General features: G+C 36.9%; 1 protein-coding gene across 2 annotated transcripts in view; it reads right to left on the bottom strand.

The window, feature by feature from the left end:
• Positions 1-20,830, bottom strand: part of Aasdh (Aminoadipate-semialdehyde dehydrogenase) — a 239,502-nt gene that overhangs the window by 20,143 nt on the left and 198,529 nt on the right. For both annotated transcript variants that reach the window (XM_090395050.1, XM_090395051.1), the window contains exon 13: positions 20,503-20,628. In XM_090395050.1, the coding sequence (XP_090251176.1) occupies positions 20,503-20,628 (126 nt within the window). The remainder of the gene's footprint in view (positions 1-20,502; positions 20,629-20,830) is intronic.

Here is a 20,830-nt window from a genome sequence, read left to right on the forward strand (position 1 = left end):
CTTATGTCCACATCCCTCCATAATACTCTTCCTTCATCATCTTTGATCTGCCTCACATGTAAGATGTCCTTAGCTGCTTTATTTCTACATTTCGCTAGTTGGTATATTTTTCTCTGTCCTTCCTTTGTTTCTAATTGATCATACAGATCTTGATATGCCATGGCCTTCGCCTGTGTCACAATTCTCTTGGCTTCTTGCTTTCTCTCTTTGTACACCTCTCTGTCCTCTTCCACTCTTGACTCATCCCACTTCTGCTTTGCCTTCCTCTTAGCTGTCACTGCCACTTGTACATCATTATTCCACCACCAACCCTCCTTCTGCTCTCTAATCTTTCCAGATGTCTCACCAAGCACCTCGATTGCACAGCTCAGGATTACTTTTGAATTATGTTTCCGCCAATCTTGTACACTTTCCAGTCCATCCGAAATCCTTTCTAACACTCTCTCCCTAAAACGATTCCTCACACTCTCCTCTTCTAAGCGAAACCACTTAATTGTCTTCATCCCATGGCATCCAGAGGTTCTTATCTTCGATCTTATTTTAAAGTCTGTGGACAGCAGTCGGTGTTGCTGTGCTACTTGATCTGTTGGAATTACTTTACAATTTGTCACAACCTTAAGATGTTTTCTTCTAGTCAAAATGTAGTCAATTTGTGAACTGATGTTACCACTCCTAAATGTTATCAAATGTTCTTCCCTCTTGTAGAAAAACGAGTTCACAATTGCCAGATCAAACGCTACTGCAAAGTCCACAACTTTCTCTACTTCCTGGGTCATAATTTCTACTCCGTGGCCACCATGCACCCTTTCACAGTCTCTATTCTGTCTTCCTACGTGTCCATTCAAGTCTCCTCCGACAATCACCATCTCATTTTCTTCCAATTCCCTCATTTCTTCATTTAACACGTCCCAGAACTCATCTTTCTCCTCTGCTGTACAACCAACTTGCAGAGCATATACACATAATACGACCACCCGCTCTTCTCCAAGACCCGATTTCATTCGCATGATCCTGTCGTTCCTTCTACCCACGTCCAGTACTTCACCCTTCATTCTGCCACACACCACAATTCCTACACCATTTCTTCCCTCGTTATTCGCTCCAGAGTAGAACAATTTATATCCATCTCCCAGTTCCTTTGCCTTTCCCCCTTTCCACCTTGTCTCCTGCACACATAAAATGTCCAACTGCACACATAAAATGTCCAATGCAAATGACAGATTAAAGAGTGCAATTCTCCTCTCGTCTTCTTGGCTTCCTGAAAAGAATATCAGCTCCTTAGAAAAAAGAGCACTTTTAAATTTAAAGTAGAGTAAAAATATTCTAGTACTTATTATTATTACCCAAGACCCCCATGGAGTCAAAGACTCATCTAGGAGGTCCTTTTATCATACACACAGTTCATCACACTGTGCTTTAAACTCAAATTCTCTGCAGACACCACACTCTCAAGCAGGGCATTATAATCATTCACAACTCTGTATGAAAAAAACCTGCTTCTCACTCCCCCTATTCACACCCTCTTTATACTATTTCCAAGAATAACCTCTGGTTCTCCCCTGATCTCCCACTATTTTCTGTAGAACCTCTCCAGCATTGAATTTTTTTGTTCATCCAATATTTCTGTAGAACATCTCATCTTTCCTCATGCTCAACATTCCAGAAGTTAGAAACTACCTTGGTCAGTTGCCTCTGGACCCTTTCCCAACATCTCTTTGTCCTTCTGAAAACCAGGTGACCAAATCTGGGCACAATAGTCCATGTGTGGCCTAATTAAAGCCTTATACAACCAAACAAGAATCTCCCTACTTCTACAAGTCAGTGTCCTCCGTATCATTCCCAGAAGCCTTTGTGTTGTCTTCACAATTTTGGCTATGTGTCCCCTAAATTTCAGATCCTTATGCACTATCATCCCCCAGATCTCTTATTTCCTCCACCTCCAACAATAAATCCTCACCAATCATAAATTCTGCATCCCATTTTTGTTTTCCAAATTTTAAAACCTTACATTTTGCAACATTGAACTTGCATCCCCCATTCCAGTGCCCAATCACTCAATTTATTCAAATCTTCCTGTAAGGCCACAACATCTTCTCTACTCTTCACAGTTCATCCCAACTTCGCATCATCTGCAAACAACTGAATATCTCCATTCAAATGTTCACCAATATCATTAATATGCACGTTAAATAGTAGGGCCCTAAAACAGACCCCTAAGGCACACCACTAGTGACTTTCCTTTTTCTGGATATTGCTCCCCCCCATACACAACTTTTTGATACCTATCAGATAGCCAATCTACAATCCAATGCACCAATCTAATATCCAACCGCATCCGCTCTAGTTTGACTATCAACTTATCATGTGGTAATCTATCAAAAGCCTTTGCAAAATCTAAGTATATTACTGTGTATCCTTCTCCTCTGTCCATGGAAGCAGTCATCTTTTTGTAATAAGTAAGTAGATTAGTAAAACATGACCTCCCTTTAGCAAATTCATGCTGTCCATCCATCAAAGATAATACAATTGTTGTCAACCCAATTCTGGATTCTAGTTCTCACAAGCTTCTCCAACAACTTAACTACAACACCTGACACACAGATAGGCTATAGTTTGATGCTTGAGTTCTATCATCTCCTTTATGAAGTGGCAGAATCTTGCCCTCCGTCCCCTCCTTAGGAACTTAACCCAGTGCAAACTCGTATTAAAAAAATATGTCAAGGCCGGGGTCAACTCCCTGGCACATTCCTTCAGAACACGTGATATATTATCAAGTCCCACAGCCTTATTTACATCTAGTTTCCTCAACTCCCCATACACCTCTTGCTCACTTACAGTCAGTCTCTCTTCCCCATCATCAACTGCTCTCAATCCCTCCATGAAGTCACATTCACAAGATTGAAAGACCTTTATGAACTGCTCATTAAGGATCTCCACCACACCTTCTGCAACAGCTGTCTTTACACCATTTTCTCCAATCAATGTCATCCTTCCATAATCATTCTTTCTTTTGCTGGCTACACATCGAAAGAACGCCTTAGGATTTTTTTTTGGCTTCATTAGCTAACTGCTGTTCATACTTCTCTTTAGCTATCCTCACCAACCAAGTCACCCACCTTGCCTGGTGTTTGTAGTCATCATGGCATTGGTTATTTCCACTTCTCTTATGCTGCCTTCATAATGCCCTTTTTCTCAGTATCGCATGCTTAATCTCTTTATTCATCCATTTCACACCTACCTTATTTAACCTTCTCACCCTTGGAATACATTTAGACATTGCATCTACTAGATAGTTCTTGAATATCCCCCCCACCCCCCAAGCTGCATTGATCTCTTTTCCAGCTAACTCCTCATTCCATGCTACACCTGCAAGCTGTTTCCTGAGCTCTTCATAATACCCCCCCCCCCCTTATAGTTCCACATATACCCTTTTCTTACAGAGGTTCTCACTGCTGGCAACCACCCAGGTAATCACCTCATGGTCACTCTCACCAATTGTGGGTGATTTGACACTTCATTTATAATTACATCATCCTCTGATGAGATGACCAAATCCAAGACCCTCAGTCATCATATGCCTGTTACATACTGTCTGAAGTAGTTATCCCTTAAAAACTCATTTTCTTTACTTCCAGTTGCTATCTCATTATTCCAGTCTATATGGCCATAATTAAAATCACCCATAATGATCATGCTTTTCTTATTTGCTTGGCTATGATTATACATTTCATAGTCACTACTATCCACATTACCTAGTCTATAACAACATCCCACCAAGTATTTCATTCCATTCACCTCTATTTCACACCATACTGCCTCAAAACCACTGGCACTATTTCCCCTCTTGCATCTCTACTTTTTATGGACATAAATCCTTCTCTATCATTAATAGCACTACCCCTCCCTTTTTACCCCTTATATCCTCATGAAACACATCATACTCTTCCATCTCTATTCCTGTCAGGATCTCATCCTCGTATGACCATGTCTCCCTTATTCCAACAATTTTTGGGTAAACAGACTCAATTAGTGCAACCATTTCATCTGCCTTGTTTCTTACACTTCTAGCATTTGTATACAAACACAACAGCTAGTTCCACTGATACCACTCATTCGATGTGATCTCTCCATGCTGGACTGGGGCCATTTCCCTTTCTGCTTATTCATTTTAGAACCCTCTTCAATTCCAACTGTTTCCTCTTGATCCCAGATCATTCCATTCCTTTCCTGTCTAGAGGATGTGAGAGCATGTCTACACATGCTCTCACATCCTCTTGGAGCATCCATCTTTCTCACGCTGTGTGCCCCTGTCCACCCTGAGCCCTCCCGTTTCCCTGTTCATCTTACACACCCATTCTCTCATTTTTCATACTCATGCCACTCACTTCCTCATTCATATCCACCTCTTCAATCTCACCTGCTCTTCCACATCACTTCTCACTTGATCTGATTCATTCTCTGTATTCACTTCTTTACCTTCCAGCAGCAGTCTCTCCAAGCGACTCACACCATAACCACTCAAATGTAGTACATCGCTCCCATACAGTTCACTTCGTCCTTCAAACTCATTCCACACATTAACAAACTGTACTCCCCTCTTCTCACAAATTTCAGCCAACATATCATTCATAATCCTTGCTCTCTGCCTCATCTCATCACAGTCATACCTAAGCAACATGCTTACTACCCTTCCTGTCACATTATTCTCTTTTATCTGTCTAAGCAGCCTCCTGATATCCACTCTGACGTGCTCTTTGTCCTCCGTCAAGTCATTTGTACCTAATAAAACCATCAAGATGGTATTAGCTCGCCTACTTATTTGTTATCTAAACATCTTGCTAATCTTCTAAAGGAACACATTAGACACATGGATACCTACATCAAAAATACAACACTGTAGAAAAACTAGGAGAAATTTCTATCTCACCAACAGATATTCTGGTTAGTCTGGATATTGTATCGTTATTTACAAATGTCCCTGTGGATGAAGTTATGGCACTTATAGATAATCTGTTACCTCAGAACATCTCTCAACTATTTAAACACTGTCTCAACTCATTTTTTTCTGATGGAAGAGAAAATCTACAAACAATTTTCAGGCCTTGCAATGGGAAGCCCTCTACCTCCTCCTTGTGGAGACTTATTCAGAGAAAACTTCGAAAAAGATGTCTTGTTATTTAAAAATCCTAAACCTTCACTTTGGTGGAGATATGTAGACAACATATTCATAATATGAAAACACAGTGGCATAATATGAGTTACACGATTTTCTGTCATCTATTAACTCCTTCCACCATGAAATCAAATTCACTTTAGAACTTGAAAATGAAGGAAAATTATCTTTTCTATACATTATAATTAGGAAAAAAGCAGATGGAAAAATTTCGCTTGGTGTGTACCATAAGCCAACTCATACAGGTCATTATTTGCATTTCTCCTCGCTGTACCATATTTCACAAAAATTAGGTATTGTACATACGTTGAAAAGAGGGCGATCTGTATTATAAGAGATGAAGGAACACTAACAGAAGAATTACATTATGTTCTCCAACTGCTGATCAGCAATGGATATCCTAAAAAAATGGCACAAAGAATACTATTCTCTAATTCCTCTGCACAACAGATCCATGACATTCATTACAGAGCTTCGGTTCCCATCTCTTTTAATAGTGAACTTTCACTAAAAATCGTAGATCTCCTGAAATGTCATGACATTCGAGTGGCCTTCAAACCCATTATGATGGTATGAAATCTGTTATGCTCACTAAAGGACCACAACCCTTTCACCAAACATCCCAGAGCATAAGCAAACATCGAGAAGTTTAGAAATAAGACAAAAGGAGCATATGGGAGATGTCAATAACAACAGAGAAGACAGCTCGGATCATGCATTCCATTTCTCCCACACTCACCACAACATTGAATGGGACAAGAGCTCCATACTGAACATAGTGTTGACGTTGTCTCCATAGAAGACAACTTCAACACCTGCAACATCAAGGAGGTTATGATGGTGATCCACTTACAAGGCGCCCTCATCAGAAACCAAGGAATGATTCTGTGTGACATTTGGAAGTCACTTATCACATCTTTAAGCACATCAGACTTTAATTTTTCTGCAAACTATCGGGCACACCTGCTGAACAACGACAGACCATGTGTCAGCTTCCATGCCATGCTCCATGTGTTTCTGTAAATTAAAGATGAGAAGAAATTATATACTTAGTTTAATCCTTTATCCAAGTGTAAGCAAACAAAGTTTGCACCTGAACTATTTTCAGGACTGGACAACTCATATAAAGAAGCTGATGTCTTCACATCACTTGCTTTAGTATCCCATAATGCAAAGCACATATCCTTATGGACATGTATAATGCTATGGATTATGGGTTTGCTTACACTTGCATAAAGAATCCAAGAATTCGAAATTGGTCTGGGTAGTGACCCTTCCTATAATGCATAGCATTATACATGCCTGTAAGGCAGTTTCTAAACTTTCTTTCATGTGTGCCCCATTTTTTAATATTAGTTTTTCCTTTGATTTCCACTTTCTTTGCACCCCCTTTGGGGGTGGTGCACCCCATAGGTTAATAATCGCTGCCATAAGGATATGTGCTTTGCATTATGGGATACTAAGGCAAGTGAGAAGTCATCAGCTGCTTTATATGAGTTGCCCAATCCTGAAAATAGTTCAGGTGCAAACTTTGTTTGCTTACACTTGGATAAAGGATTAAACCAAGAATATAATTTCTTGGCATCTTTAATTTATAGTATAACCAAGTGGAAAACCTTCCAACTCCACGTGTTTCTGTTTCACTTGTATTTTTGTGTAACGGTTCCTACACATTCAGTGTTTTTAGTTATGTAATGATTCATATTTAATCCTTGTTGTATATTTGTGTGTTCATCCTGACCCAGCTTAAGTGGTGAAACTAGTATAGTAGGTTTTATTATATGATTATTATGACCTATAAACCCAGTATTAGTTATTTTTTATAACATTAGTTTTTTGGTAAAAAAAATAAATCAACATACTCAGCATGGACATCATTACAGTTCAGCCTGTTATATTCTGATAATAGTTCAGTCTAAAAAATGAAGATTTATTGTTACATAGACCATATATTTACAACGTACTTAAGCTCTTACAAATTGCCTACCGGTTTTGCTAGTAACTGACCAGCTTTCTCAAGGCTTGCATAGTACAAAAAAGAGGTAAATGCAAAAAAGGTTTCAAAATACAAAGAACCGTTAGTACCTGTTAGGTAGCTAGGGTGACACGTTCGCGTGACATAACTACTTAGCATCATGAACACGCGTTACATGCAAACGCGTAATATGGTTATTTACGTACTGTAGCTCTGTTGAACTGAGGGAGTTAATTAGATTTTTCCAGGTATCATTCAGAATGGCCCCTTGATTTCTATTTAGGTTACTTCCCGTACGTAGTACAACTGCCGTTTCTTTAAATACTCGATGCCTGTAATCCTCTTCTACGTAGGGCATGGAGCTGTTATTCCAGTCTATAGTGTGGTTCGAAGTTGAAAAGTGATGTGCCAATCCTGAGATGATCGTTCTGTTGTGATTAACATCACCTATATGTTCTTTCTGTCTTATTTCCAGGCTTCTCGAAGTCTGTCCGATGTAGGAAAGACTGCACGTGCATGGGATATTATACACACCTGGATATTTATAAAATGGCACACTGTCTTTAGGGGATCTTAGGACCTGTCTTATGCTATTTGTTGGTTTAAATACAACCCTGATGTTATGTGTCTTTAACAATCTTGCAATTTTTGTTGAAGTTGAACCTATAAAGGGGATGGCTGCTGTTGAGATATGCTGGGTGACTGTTCTTTCTTGTTGGTTATCTTTGTATAGAAATTTGTTGATGATGTGTCTAGGATAACCATTTTGTGATAGAGTTGTAGCTATTTGAGACAGTTCTGTTTGAACTTCTTCCTCGTCAGAGATAAATTTTCTAGCTCGATTTCTTAGCATGTGGATGATGCTGTGTTTCTGTGACCTATGATGGTTAGAAGAGTAATGTAGATATCTTCCAGTGTCCGTTGGTTTTTTGTAAATCGACAGTTTGATGCTGTTTCCTTGTCTTTTTACTAGTAAGTCCAAGAAGTGTAACTGTTCGTTATTTTACACTTCTAGAGTAAATTTTATTTTATTGTATTTACTCTAAAATAAAATTTAGAGTAAATTTTATTTTATTTTATTTTATTGCAGTTACTAGCGAAACTGGTAGGCAATTTGTAAGAGCTTAAGTACGTTGTAAATATATGGTCTATGTAACAATAAATCTTCATTTTGTAATACTTTATGACCAAAACATGTATAATTTAAATAGTTCAGTCTATTATTATCACCGCCTTGGGATGGTTTACTCATATGCTGGTCCAGATAAAGAAGAAAGGTTGGGTATGACGGGCTAATCACCCTTCCCTATAAAAATTCCCTGATTATGGAAAGTAAGATCCCAAGTATGCCAATATACCAGCTGTCAGGTGTGATGGTTTGCAGGATTCTTGATGACCACCATTTAAGTTGGTAAGAGGATAATACATGGATGAAATTTCAAGAGCAATGCCTACAGAAGTGTGACCTCATCTGTTCCAAAGGTAAAGACTTTGAAACAGATGAGGTCACCACTTTCACCTAAACAGAAAACACTAATAAACATGGAATATTAGAACTATGTTTCAAACTGGAAAGACATAAGAAGTTATTAATGAAATGCAAAAGTACATAATAGATTTTTTAGGAATAAGTAAACTAAGATGGATAAGCTTTGGAAGAGTGAGAACTGTAGATGGATATCAAGTACTCTATTCAGGATCTGATGAAAATCCCGAAGGAGGAGTGGCAGTTATATTTAGTGAGGAGACAAGTAAAAGCTCGATAAACTGGAAGCTCATACATCATCAAATAATAATGGCTAGATTATATTCAAGCTGTATTAAAGTAACCATAATACAGATTTATGAACCAGCAATGAAAACTCTACCATTTCAAAACTTGATTGAGAATCTAACTTAAATAATACAGATATATTGATAAGCTTTGACATCATATCACTGTTTACCAATATTCCCTTAAATGATACCTTAACACTCCTAAAAAACATACTTCCTTCAGATATCTTAGATTTCTTTTTCTTCTGCCCTCAATTCTGGTTATTTTTCTTGGAAGAACAAAATTTACAAACAGATAGAGGGAACTGCTATGGGGACTCCTCCCTCTCACCCCACTTGCCAATTTTTACATGGAAAATTTTGAAAAATGAGCCATAGACTTAACCTCTCAAACCTTCTATTCACTCACACAAGCAGATACATCCACATACCTTCCCACCACCACCACCCCTCTCAACAATATGACACCATTAAAACTCTAACCAACAGAGCCTGTAATCTTTGTTCCAGTGGAACCTCTCTTTTAACTGACTCAACCATATACAGGGTGGTTCAAAATTCCACGTACAAACTTTGAGGGGAGGTAGAGAACATCAAAATCAACCATATTCACATAGGAAAGCATGTCCGGAAACACTACTGGAAGGTACTAACAGGGACACAAAAGATACAGAAATAATACAAGGCAGTAAGTAGTGTAAAAAACTTTATTAGGCATAACTGAACAGTTCAATAGTAGTTATAGTAGTTGGATACATAATATGGTAAACGAGGTGCATGTCTTCCATCTCAGCGTTCGTAAAACAAAGTATGTACTTCGTACTTCCTCATTCAAGCTTTCGACGTTGAAAGCTTGAATGAGGAAGCCCCAATTGCTCACTTGGAGCACTGGCAAACAGCGCCACCTATCACTTTTGGGTGGCGTTTCCAGTCATGCTTTCCTACATGAATATGGTTGATTTTGATGTTCTCTACCTTCCCTCAAAGTTTGTACGTGGAATTTTGAACTACCCTGTATAAAGCACCTTCTTATCCAATGACTACACTGATTACAGAATTAAAAAAAAAAAAAAAAAAAAAAAAATCAGTTCTTTCCCCATTCCTTGGCCATCTCCTCATCAGAAGGATTTCAGAAATGCTATCACTAATCCCTACATCTGTGGTACATTGGGAAAAAAAAAATAGCCAAGTCATTAAAAAAGTATGATCTCTACACAGCTTTTAAGTCTCACCGGAAACTTGCTACCCTTTTCCGTTCTGACAAGGATCAGCTCCCTCATCTCTCTCTCTCTCTCTCTCTCTCTCTCGCTGCCTGGAGTATATAAAGTGTCCTGTTCCTGCAAGTTGGCCTATTCTGGACAGACAGGTATATCAGCCACTGTTCATTTAGATGAACACAAATCTTACATCTGCACGACTATGGTCAATCTGGCCTTGCAGACCATGTATTGCAGCGCTTCCCAAACTGTGGGCTGCAGCCCCCTTGGGGGGGGGGGCATAGGTTTTGTTGAGGGGGCTGTGAAATAATGAAAACAAATTTAAAATGTTTTAAGACTAAGTAGATTTTTATCTTAAAAGAAATGTATTTAATTTTTATTTATTATTTCTTTTTTGTTATTTTTTATATTTTAATGGAAAAAAATCACACATGGGTGCGGGTTCACAAATTTTGTTTCCTGCGTATTTCGGACTTAATGAATATTAGTAAATATATGCTTGTTCATATAAGTTTCATTTCAAAGCAGATATCTAAGAATTGCAGTTTCATATATTTCACCTGATATTGGTGTAGCAGTATTGAAACACATCCATCACATTAAATTGTTATTAAACTTCTTTTATCTTTTTAATTCTTACTTTGTTTATTACTAATCGTTTTATGTTTCATGTGCTTGTACTGCAAATGTACAATAACAATATATCTATCTATATAAAAATATGAGATAATGTGCCATGTCAAGTGTTTGTAAGATGCTAAAAATGTAATATTTGCATTTGATTTTTGCAATATTCGCTGTGTGTGTTTTGTATTGAATATAAATACAATAAATATATGTCTATATTACGATTTTTTTTTCGAGGGGCCGTGAAATATTTTAATTTTTCCAAAGGGGGGCCGTGACATCCAGAAGTTTGGGAAGCACTGATGTATTGGACACAACTCACAGGATCTTCTGGAAGAAAACCACCATGCTCCACCATAGTAAATTTAAAAAGGAAAGACTATTTTTGAATCTGCAGTAACAGTCAGAAATCAACATAATCTTAATAAATACAGATGCATAAAACTTTCCAAAATTTGGGAAACAATAATCATAAGAGGTCCCATTTTACATCATAGGCCACCTGCAAATGCCCACCTAGAGGGTGCACCACCTAGATAGGACTTCAGAGTCACCCACGTGTTTCATTTAGTATTGTGTTGTCTTCGTGTGTGTGTGTGTTACAAATGTTATTTGTACTCCCTGAAGATGTCTCAGTGACTGAGACAAAATATTGGAAACATTAAAATTAGTTTTTAATCCTTTCCTAGTTCTGTCAGTACTCCATTAAACCTTCATCATGATGTTGAATTTTACCTTTAAAACTTTTCCAATACTTTAACAACCACTCCTGATATATTAATTGGTCTGAAGTTTGTTACTTCTGTCTTGGAGCCACTTTTATGTAAAGGAACTATCTTAACCTCTTTCCAACTTCCCTGGAACCCTGCCAGTGCTGAGACTTAAATTCAACAACTTCATCAGAGACAATGCTAATTCTCTTGCACATTCTTGTGGTACATGGGATGACATGCCATCCAATCCCACTGCTGTATTCACACTGTTATTTTTCAATATGATGAACACCTCCTGTTCATCATACTGAAAAATTTTGACTTGCATCTCTGTCACATCAGCAACTGCAAAATCTCGGCCTGGATGATACACCTTTGCAAAATGATCACTCAATAACTCTACTATTTCCTTTGCCTCTGTCATCTTCCTACCATCAATATTGATTAAAGTCATTGTTCCATTGTCCTTCTTCCTCTTTCTTACTATATAACAAAAAAACTCTTTTGGATTTACTTTGGTGTACTTAATTTTTTCTCAACCTGATATGGTCTCTTTACTCACCTCAATAGCCAATCTTCTTTCTTGCACTTTGTTTGGCTCATGAGTATGCCAATCAGCTTTTCTTTATTTTTCCTCCACAGTGTTTTCGTTTTTTTTTTTTTTTTTGCAGCTCTTGCTTTATATCTCTACTCACCCACTTAATTCTCACTTGATTTATCCAGCTGACCTTTGGTATGCAGTCTGATACTGCTTCTCTCAAACAATCTGGGACCAGTTCCCATGCACTAACTGACATTTTCTACACAGCTTCTCAAGTCATGGTTCTGCTCCAAAATGTCTCCCAAGTCTGTCATAATTACCAGCTTTATAGGTCAACATAAACTCCTTCTTAAGAAAGAATTCTATATGTTCACAACTTCCCAGAACAAGACTGCATAGTCACTCTCTGCAATTGGAAGCAGAGTGCAGGGCCGTACTTATGCATGAGGCTCTAGCTGGCCCAAAAAATTAGGGCCAAACAATGAGGGAGGGGCCCCAGAGCACTCTAGTTCCTTGGGTCCTGTCCACCTTGAGAAAAGTGTAAGTGCATCCCTGGCAGTGTCTACCCTTGGTTACAAATATAACTTCTCATACTATTACCAGATCCAGCACTCTCAAACCCCTAATCTTCTCTTTAACATGCTGTTTCAGGTAATTACCCCTTACCTCCCTCCATATGTCCCCATAGTTGGTCTCCCATAATAATTCTTTGGCCTGCATTTATTATGCTAATATCTGCTGATGCATGGTATCTACATCTTCCTGTGGACTTCTTGGTTTATAGCAGCAACCAACAATATATTTTGCCTTATTGGCCTCTATCTCACACCCAGCCTTAAATGAACCTTAAATGAATCCTCTTTAATTTCCAATTTTGTTAGTTGTAGTTCTTCAGCTATCATCTGCAATACTCCACCTCCTGTCCTATTCCCTCCATCCTCTCTGAAAATACAATACCCATTACATTCCATCCCTGTAATTATATTGTTTTCTGTCAACCAAGGTCACACTGATGCCTATAATGTTTGGCCAAGTTGAGCTGATGTTTGCCAAAAACTCTTCGTCCTTATTTCTGGCATTTGTGTGCATGCATTTCAACCCCCCCCCCCCAGATCCTACAATTACTCTTGTGTAATGTCATTATCAACCCATTCAAATCTAAATCTGTGAAATTGCATAATCATTTCTGTACTCACACTCATTTATCCCATGGGCAGCCAGACACATGTTTGATTGCAACCCCTTCCCCAATATTTCTAGATTCCCTGGTCTTGTAAAGTCTCACTGAACAACACTTTCTCCAATCACCTAACTCCAATACCATTTAAGTGTGGTCCATCAGGCATATACAGGTGCTTGCATCAATCAAATTCACTCCACACATATATAAACTGCACACCATTTCTCCTGCACAACCTGCTCATTGACAATCATGGCCCCCTCTCAATTCTATCCTATCATATTGAGACAGCAGACTCACAATCTTTATTTTCTTACTCCTAGTTTTTGCTCCTTCTAACAACTTTTTCATAACTTCTCTCACTGCATATTTCTCACCTTTCAAATCATTTATGCCTACCAAAACAATTAACTCGCTTGCTTCTTTCTTCTGAAAACTTACAGCTTCTATAACATCATTGATCTTTGCACCTAGGAAATATGCTTTCATCACTTTCTCATTAAGTATACCTCTTATCATCGAATATTCACATAATACCTTTTCCCTATTTCCAGTTTCTTGCACTTTCATACTTTCCTAATTCACTTTTTCTTTCATTCTCCTGCCTGCTGTACTATATGACAATCATTTCTCCAGTTGTTCTGGATAAACATTTTGTCCTGTGAAGGATTCCACATAAATGTGCTATTTCACTCTTTAGTGCTACATTATCCACATTACTTTCACCCACTTCTTTTATGCTCTCATTCATATTTCGATCACTATTATTCACTACTTCTACATTTTCCAGAACACTTTTGCTATCTTTCCTTACATCATTAATATTCATCACTTCATATTCCTCCTTTCGAAACAACTTGCATTTCTTTCACTCACATATGAAACATTTGTGACACACACTCTCTCTCCCTCTCTCTCTCTCTCCACTCTTGCTTTCAAACCATAATCTGTTTATTCTTGGCATTGAATATATAGAACATATATGATACAAAATCTTTCACATTAAACTTGATGAACAAGGAAGCCTTGGCTGCCATTTTCCTTGTATGCATTGGATGCCATGAAAAACATGCTTTCTAAGTGATATCCCATAATAGATTTCTGAAACACACACCCACTCACCCACACACTCACTTGTATAGTCTAAAACATATAAGGTGTGACCAAAACTAATTGCTAAAATTATTAATATTCACAAAAATAAAAGACTTATCTGTAGGACATGTGAAACACCACTATTACTCTGTGCTATGCTAGAACCACCCCTGTATATAAATATTATTATTATTATTATATGTTGATTAATTTTAACAGTATAGATGAAAACACAGACTGATAAGAAAATAACTATTTATTAACTTATTTTATTATTATTATTATTATTATTATTATGCGAGTTCAAAGACTCATCGATCGAGGGAGGGCACCTACTCTACAACTCTGTCTCCACCCAATTCAACTACAATCGTCATCTACACCAACGCAAACTACTGCCCACCACCACTAGTATTTTCACAGACAATCACAAACATCCATGCCCATGGTGGGATTCGACCCCACAGCCTTTTGGCTGGAGAGTGGATATGCTAACCACTCGGCCAACCAGGCAGGGCCTTACTGCTGATATTTCGCTGGCATTCTATCTAGCATCCTCAGAGCACAAAAATCATTCTTGGTTTATAGAAAACCCACACATACAGGAAGATATTTATACAAACAAATCACATCATCACCCATCTCAACAATATGGTATTCTAAAAACACTAACCCACAGAGCTAGAGCGATTTGTTCCAATGACATTGCTCTCACTGCTGAACTCACTCACTTACATCACACCTTCTTGGCCAATGGCTATAATCTCCATAAGATAGACAAAATACTAAATGATCCCCAGAAATCCCCCCCATCCACTATCTACCACAGAAGACTACAACAAAACTGTCACCATCCCATACATTAAAGGCACATCTGAAAAGATATCTAGAGTGCTTAACAAACACCAACTACGCACCATATTTAAACCATATGGGAAATTGGCAACTCTCATCTGTTCACCCAAGGACAGAATCTCTCCTTTATCACATCCAGGAGTCTATGAAAATGCCCTGTTCGTGTCATCAAGCCTACTACAGACAGACAGAAAGAACTGTGGACATCTGCCTCAGTGAACATAAAAAATATATCCAGCACTATCGCTATGGCAAGTCAGGTCTAGTAGATCATGCTTTAGATACCCCTACACACAGGATCGATTGGAAAAAAACAAAAGTGCTGCAGAGAAGATATGACAAGTCAGAGAGGTTGTTCACGGAATCAACAGGTCTTGAAACATACTCCAAACCTCAACAAGTATGGCTGTATAAATTTCCAAAGATTTGGGAGAAGGTCATCTTAAGACCAAATTAATACCTGTTTTCTCTCTCTCTGTTATTTTTTTATTTCCAATTAGGACTTTAGTCTTTGTGTTGCACATTACAATTGTTCAAACTAGTCCCATTGTTATATGTATGCGAGACAACCACCGGATTGTGGTTGTCTTGCTTACTGTGACAAACTTTTTTTGTGCTCTGAAGATGCTGGATAGAATATCAGCAAAATATCAGCAATAAGTTAATAAATAGTTATTTATTAACTTATTGCTGTTAACTAATAACTGTTAACTGTTAACTAATAGTTATTTATTAACTTATTATCAGTCTGTGTTCTCATCTATACCATTAAAATTAATCAACATGTATGATGAACATATAAGCCTTCCCACACATATTTATTATTATTATTATTAATATGGGCACTCTGTGGAGTCAAAAGACTCACTCTATCCATTAACATAATACCTAACATACATCTTCATACACCTATTCACTGTTGGGGTGCTTACAACTGCATCTGGCAATCCATTCCACACTAGTATATATCTACTGTTTTATTCTTAGTTTGACATAATTGATGTTATTCAATAACACCAATTATGTCAATATGATACCATCTCTAATCCTTCTGTGAGTTCCACTTCTTATCTAGTGATATTTCTTACATCATGGTGTCTATCTTCAATTCTGCTGAGAATGAGTTTGTGTCCTCATTCTCTTAAAAAATAGCAGAAGACCTTGTTTATCAGGTCAACACCAAAACTGGCATGGTATTTCATCACACTGTACCATTATGTTTGTTGCAGTTTGAGTGAATACAAATGTAGTTGGCTAAGTCCCAAATTGCTGTCCTATTCTTTATTGTTTGATATCCAAGTGGATACCTAATAACAGGCACACCATGAAAAGATGAGGATTATACATTAAGTAAGAAGTTCTGTGTCAGTGCTCCGCATTGCAAAATTGCAGGAATGCAGAGTACTTATTCTTTTCTGTTATCACAATGCTAATCATCCACCTTAATTAAGTTCTCATGAAATCATCCCAACATATCTGGCTTTCCTGAATCCTTCACTAAACAACAATTTCTCAAAGTTCTATGCCAAATCCATATGCAATTTATTCTGCAAGCACAAATCCTTCTTGTTGTCAAATGCAAATGAGTCAATTCACCCCAAACATTAACATACTGCTCAGAATTTCTCTTACATAGCATGCTTAATGAATAATTTGCAATCACAATGCTCCTTTTCACTTCATTCCTATCATACCTTGGTATGAGAAAAGAAAAATGTTATGCATCTTTCATATAAGAAGTTTATACAAGAAGCTTTCATACATGTTTTCTCTCAAAACATTTTTATCTCATTTTAAGTCATCTGTTTTTATCAGCACAATAATATCTTCTACTTACTCCACTTGCTACTTGCTTACATATATATAGCTTGAGTCACAGGCTATATATGTGAATCTTTCTTCCATTCCAAAATAACACTTCTTTTTTTTACTTTTTTCTGTTCTTCCTCACCTTCTTTTTTGTTTCCTTGCTTAATCTTTCTTGATACACAGTATGCACTTCTCTAGTTTCTCTTTCTCTCTAGCCACTTAGTATTGTGAAGTACTCACCAAAACCTTGAAATTTCTAACATCATACTATACTCCTCCTTTTCTATTGCTTTCATATCACTATTCACTCACTCTCCTACCCCCCCCCCCCCCTCTCTCTCTCTCTCTCTCTCTCAGACACACACACACACTCGCACTATATTATTGTAGGTATTAAGAAAATATGTGAAAGAAGTAAAGGAATATCTAAATTATTCCATTAATTAATTCTGTTTCTATATAGGAAGAAGTGATCTAGATATTGAAAAAGCTGGACAGGAAACATAGGAAATTAGTAGATAGAGATATGAATCTCTATGGAGTAGAAAGTAAAGTAGCATCTTGTTTTAATAATTTAATCATTATCTTAAGTTTTGGGGAAATAGGGAGCACAATTCCAGCAAGAAGAGATGAACACAAATACCACATTAAACTCCTTCGCTATGGTAAAATAAGCCTGTCAGACCATGCACTCCCAACATCAGAGAATTAACTGGACGGCATCCTATACCACATCAAAACTTGGTTTGAAAGAAAATTCAAGGAAGTGTGTGCGAGATACTGAAGCATCATCCTTATCTCAATAAGAATGATAAATTAGTAACTCCAAGAAACTAGTAGAACCATCTGCAACCCATATAGCATCCAGAATATGATGGTAGAACCCCAACACAAGAAAATCTTAAGACAACAGGACTGTAGAGATGCATTTGATGCAGTAATGCTGTAATTCTTTTATACTTTTTAAATTTATCTATTCATTATTTATCTATGTATTTATTTTATTATTTATTTATTTTTCACCAGACGTCATGCTAGCACAAATGATTAACAAAGCTGTTAGATTCAGCTTACTTTTGTGTAGTGTCATGTAGCTTGTGTCTTGTTCATATGCATGTTTTCCTGATGATGACCCTAATATAGAGGTCAAAACGTTGAGCGTTATTTGCTTAATTATAAGTAAAATTGCTCTAGTGTGTGTGTGTGTGTGTGTGTGTGTGTGTGTGTGTGTGTGTGTGTGTGTGTGTGTGTGTGTGTGTGTATCTTTTGTCTCCATAAATCCTACACAGTATTAATGTATATGTACTCAATGTGCAATTTCCATCTAGATATTAAAATTTAATTGTTAAATTTATTTTATTCTAGTTTACTATATACTTCTTTTTAAACTGTCCCTGTAATTTTTCATACCTGTAGTGAGCAGTGTGCTCCTTTATCTATTGGCTATATATTTTTATTGCTGTGTTAATTGACCATGCTTACAGTTTTCAATGGGTTCCCAAGAGTATTGTGTGACTTGCTAAAGTGACTGTATGCAGCAGAATGGAAGCCCTCAGTAATGTCTGTAGTCATTCCATTCTTGCATCGTGTATCTGTTCTTTTTGTGTATTCACTCTGATGATGATATGATGAGATACTCATCATGAAATATAAGTGCTGTACATTAAATGCCTTATTTTCTTTTACCTAATTTATGTGTATAGTCAGTCCATCATATCTGTGAATTATGTGAATTAAATAAGTTTTGAAATGACTATCAGGTGAAAAAAAATGTTTGATATTATAATGGAATGTATAATAATGTTGATCTTTTGTTAAGTTGAACTTATAACGCTTTAATTGTGTAGTGCTTATCACTATAGGTCCTTAAAAAAAAAGCAGAGATTTTGTTTGATTTTTAATTGATTCATATGGGGGTCCCCCCATTCCTCCAACTGACCCTTAAGACTAGTTGAGCCCTCCTAGTGAGGGATTAAGTATGTATTTATGTCTGTAGATGCATGTGTTCATGGGACCTGTTCTGGGGGATGAAAAACCCGAGTTTTTGGGTAAAAAAAAAACCCTACCTCCGTATGAGACTGGCTAATTCACCTATAGTCTCAAGAGATCAGATAAGGTTCCTCATGTCTTGGACGGGAATCGAACACAGGTCTTTCTGACCAAAGGGCTTCGTCTGTACTGACTGAGCTACGGAGGCTCTATTTTGCTTGATGAGATGGCTAGAATGAGTTCTGATTACATTGCACTATTAAAATAAATCGGTAATTTCATCCAGTACAGAATATAATTTGAATGGCAAAGTCAGCATGTCAATGAGTGCACTGTAGCAAGTAAGCATTAGACATATAATTGGTTCTACTCAGCTCTACATTTTGCAATAAGATATATAGTATAGATATGTCTTCTCTGAGTTATCTCTTCAACTCTTAAGTGACCATGTAATCCAAAATCATGTCCTAGTTATAACATATGAATATCAATTTTATAAAACGTGGAATTTATATTTTTCAATTTAAATATAGATATATAGTATAGATATGTCTTCTCTGAGTTATCTCTTCAACTCTTAAGTGACCATGTAATCCAAAATCATGTCCTAGTTATAACATATGAATATCAATTTTATAAAACGTGGAATTTATATTTTTCAATTTAAATAATTGCACCAAGCTCTGTTTATGTGAATTCAAACTTATGTAAACTGATATTTAGCCAGTTTTGTTTTATTTTGTCCACCTTGAAGTAAATGCTTACAAAATTTGAGAAAAATGTTGAGCATGAGTAAGCTGAGCTGATGCCTCATCCTCCATGCAATTTCCATGCTTGTCAGTCCAACATTCAGCCTTTCTGCTGTTAGTCTTCTGTGCTGAAAACTGACTTTGAAAGAAGTGCTCATTTATTGTCATTTTATTTTGATACTAATTCATAAATTTAATTAACAGAAGCCTATAATTATGTATATGTAATTGTGAATTACTATTATTAGTGTAAACTTAATAAAAATATTAACATTGCACTGCAATGATTATAATATTATCACTTTTAGAATTTTTGGGCACCATCAGTGCATAATTAAATTGATAATATTAAATTTTTTTATTAATATCCCCCCCCCCCCCAAAGTCTCTTGTTAAGCTTTGTTTGCAGATTTATAAAAAACTCTTCCCTACATGTCCTTGAACAGAAAATAATCCTGTTCTCTTTACACAATTTTTGATTATGCAAAGGTCTCTGGAATGTTTATATGACATATAAACAGAGATTAATTATTTTTTATTTTTATGGTGCAAAGACATCAAAGGTCATACTGTGCAAGGATACAGGTTACAGCAGTACATATGGTAAACAGTTAGTAAGGCAATCACAAGCATCCATGCCCCTGGCGGGATTTGAAGTGCAGCCTCTTGGCTAGAGAGCAGATATGCTAACCACTTGGCCAACCAGGCTGCCACATAAACAGAGGAATTACAGAATAAATAACTTCCAAAAGTTTTTCTTTTAATACAGATGATTATTATTTTTTTTCTTAACAGTAACTTACAGAATGTGCAACAGCTATGGTACCATCTAGAGATGCAGCGCAAACAAATAATAGATCAGGTGAAACTGAAGGTGACGAGAAGATACTTCCTGTCCCAATTTTAATCTTCCAGAGTTCTTTTCCACTCTGTAAAAGGTAAACTTTATATTAAAATAATAAATAACATCCAATTATTATTTTTTTACTTTCAAATGTCCAAAACACAGAGTCCTTTTTAGGTATGTTTCACAAAATGCACAAGCATCTATTAACTTTGTTCTTTTGGAGATACTTATGGCATATGGGTTCTTCAATTCAACATACATAATACAAGGAAATAAGTGAATAA

This window comes from Typopeltis vanoorti, chromosome 6 (genome assembly GCF_054136105.1).
Source record: "Typopeltis vanoorti isolate ZY-2024b chromosome 6, IOZ_Tvanoo_1.0, whole genome shotgun sequence".
NCBI classification, from domain to species: Eukaryota; Metazoa; Arthropoda; class Arachnida; order Uropygi; family Thelyphonidae; genus Typopeltis; species Typopeltis vanoorti.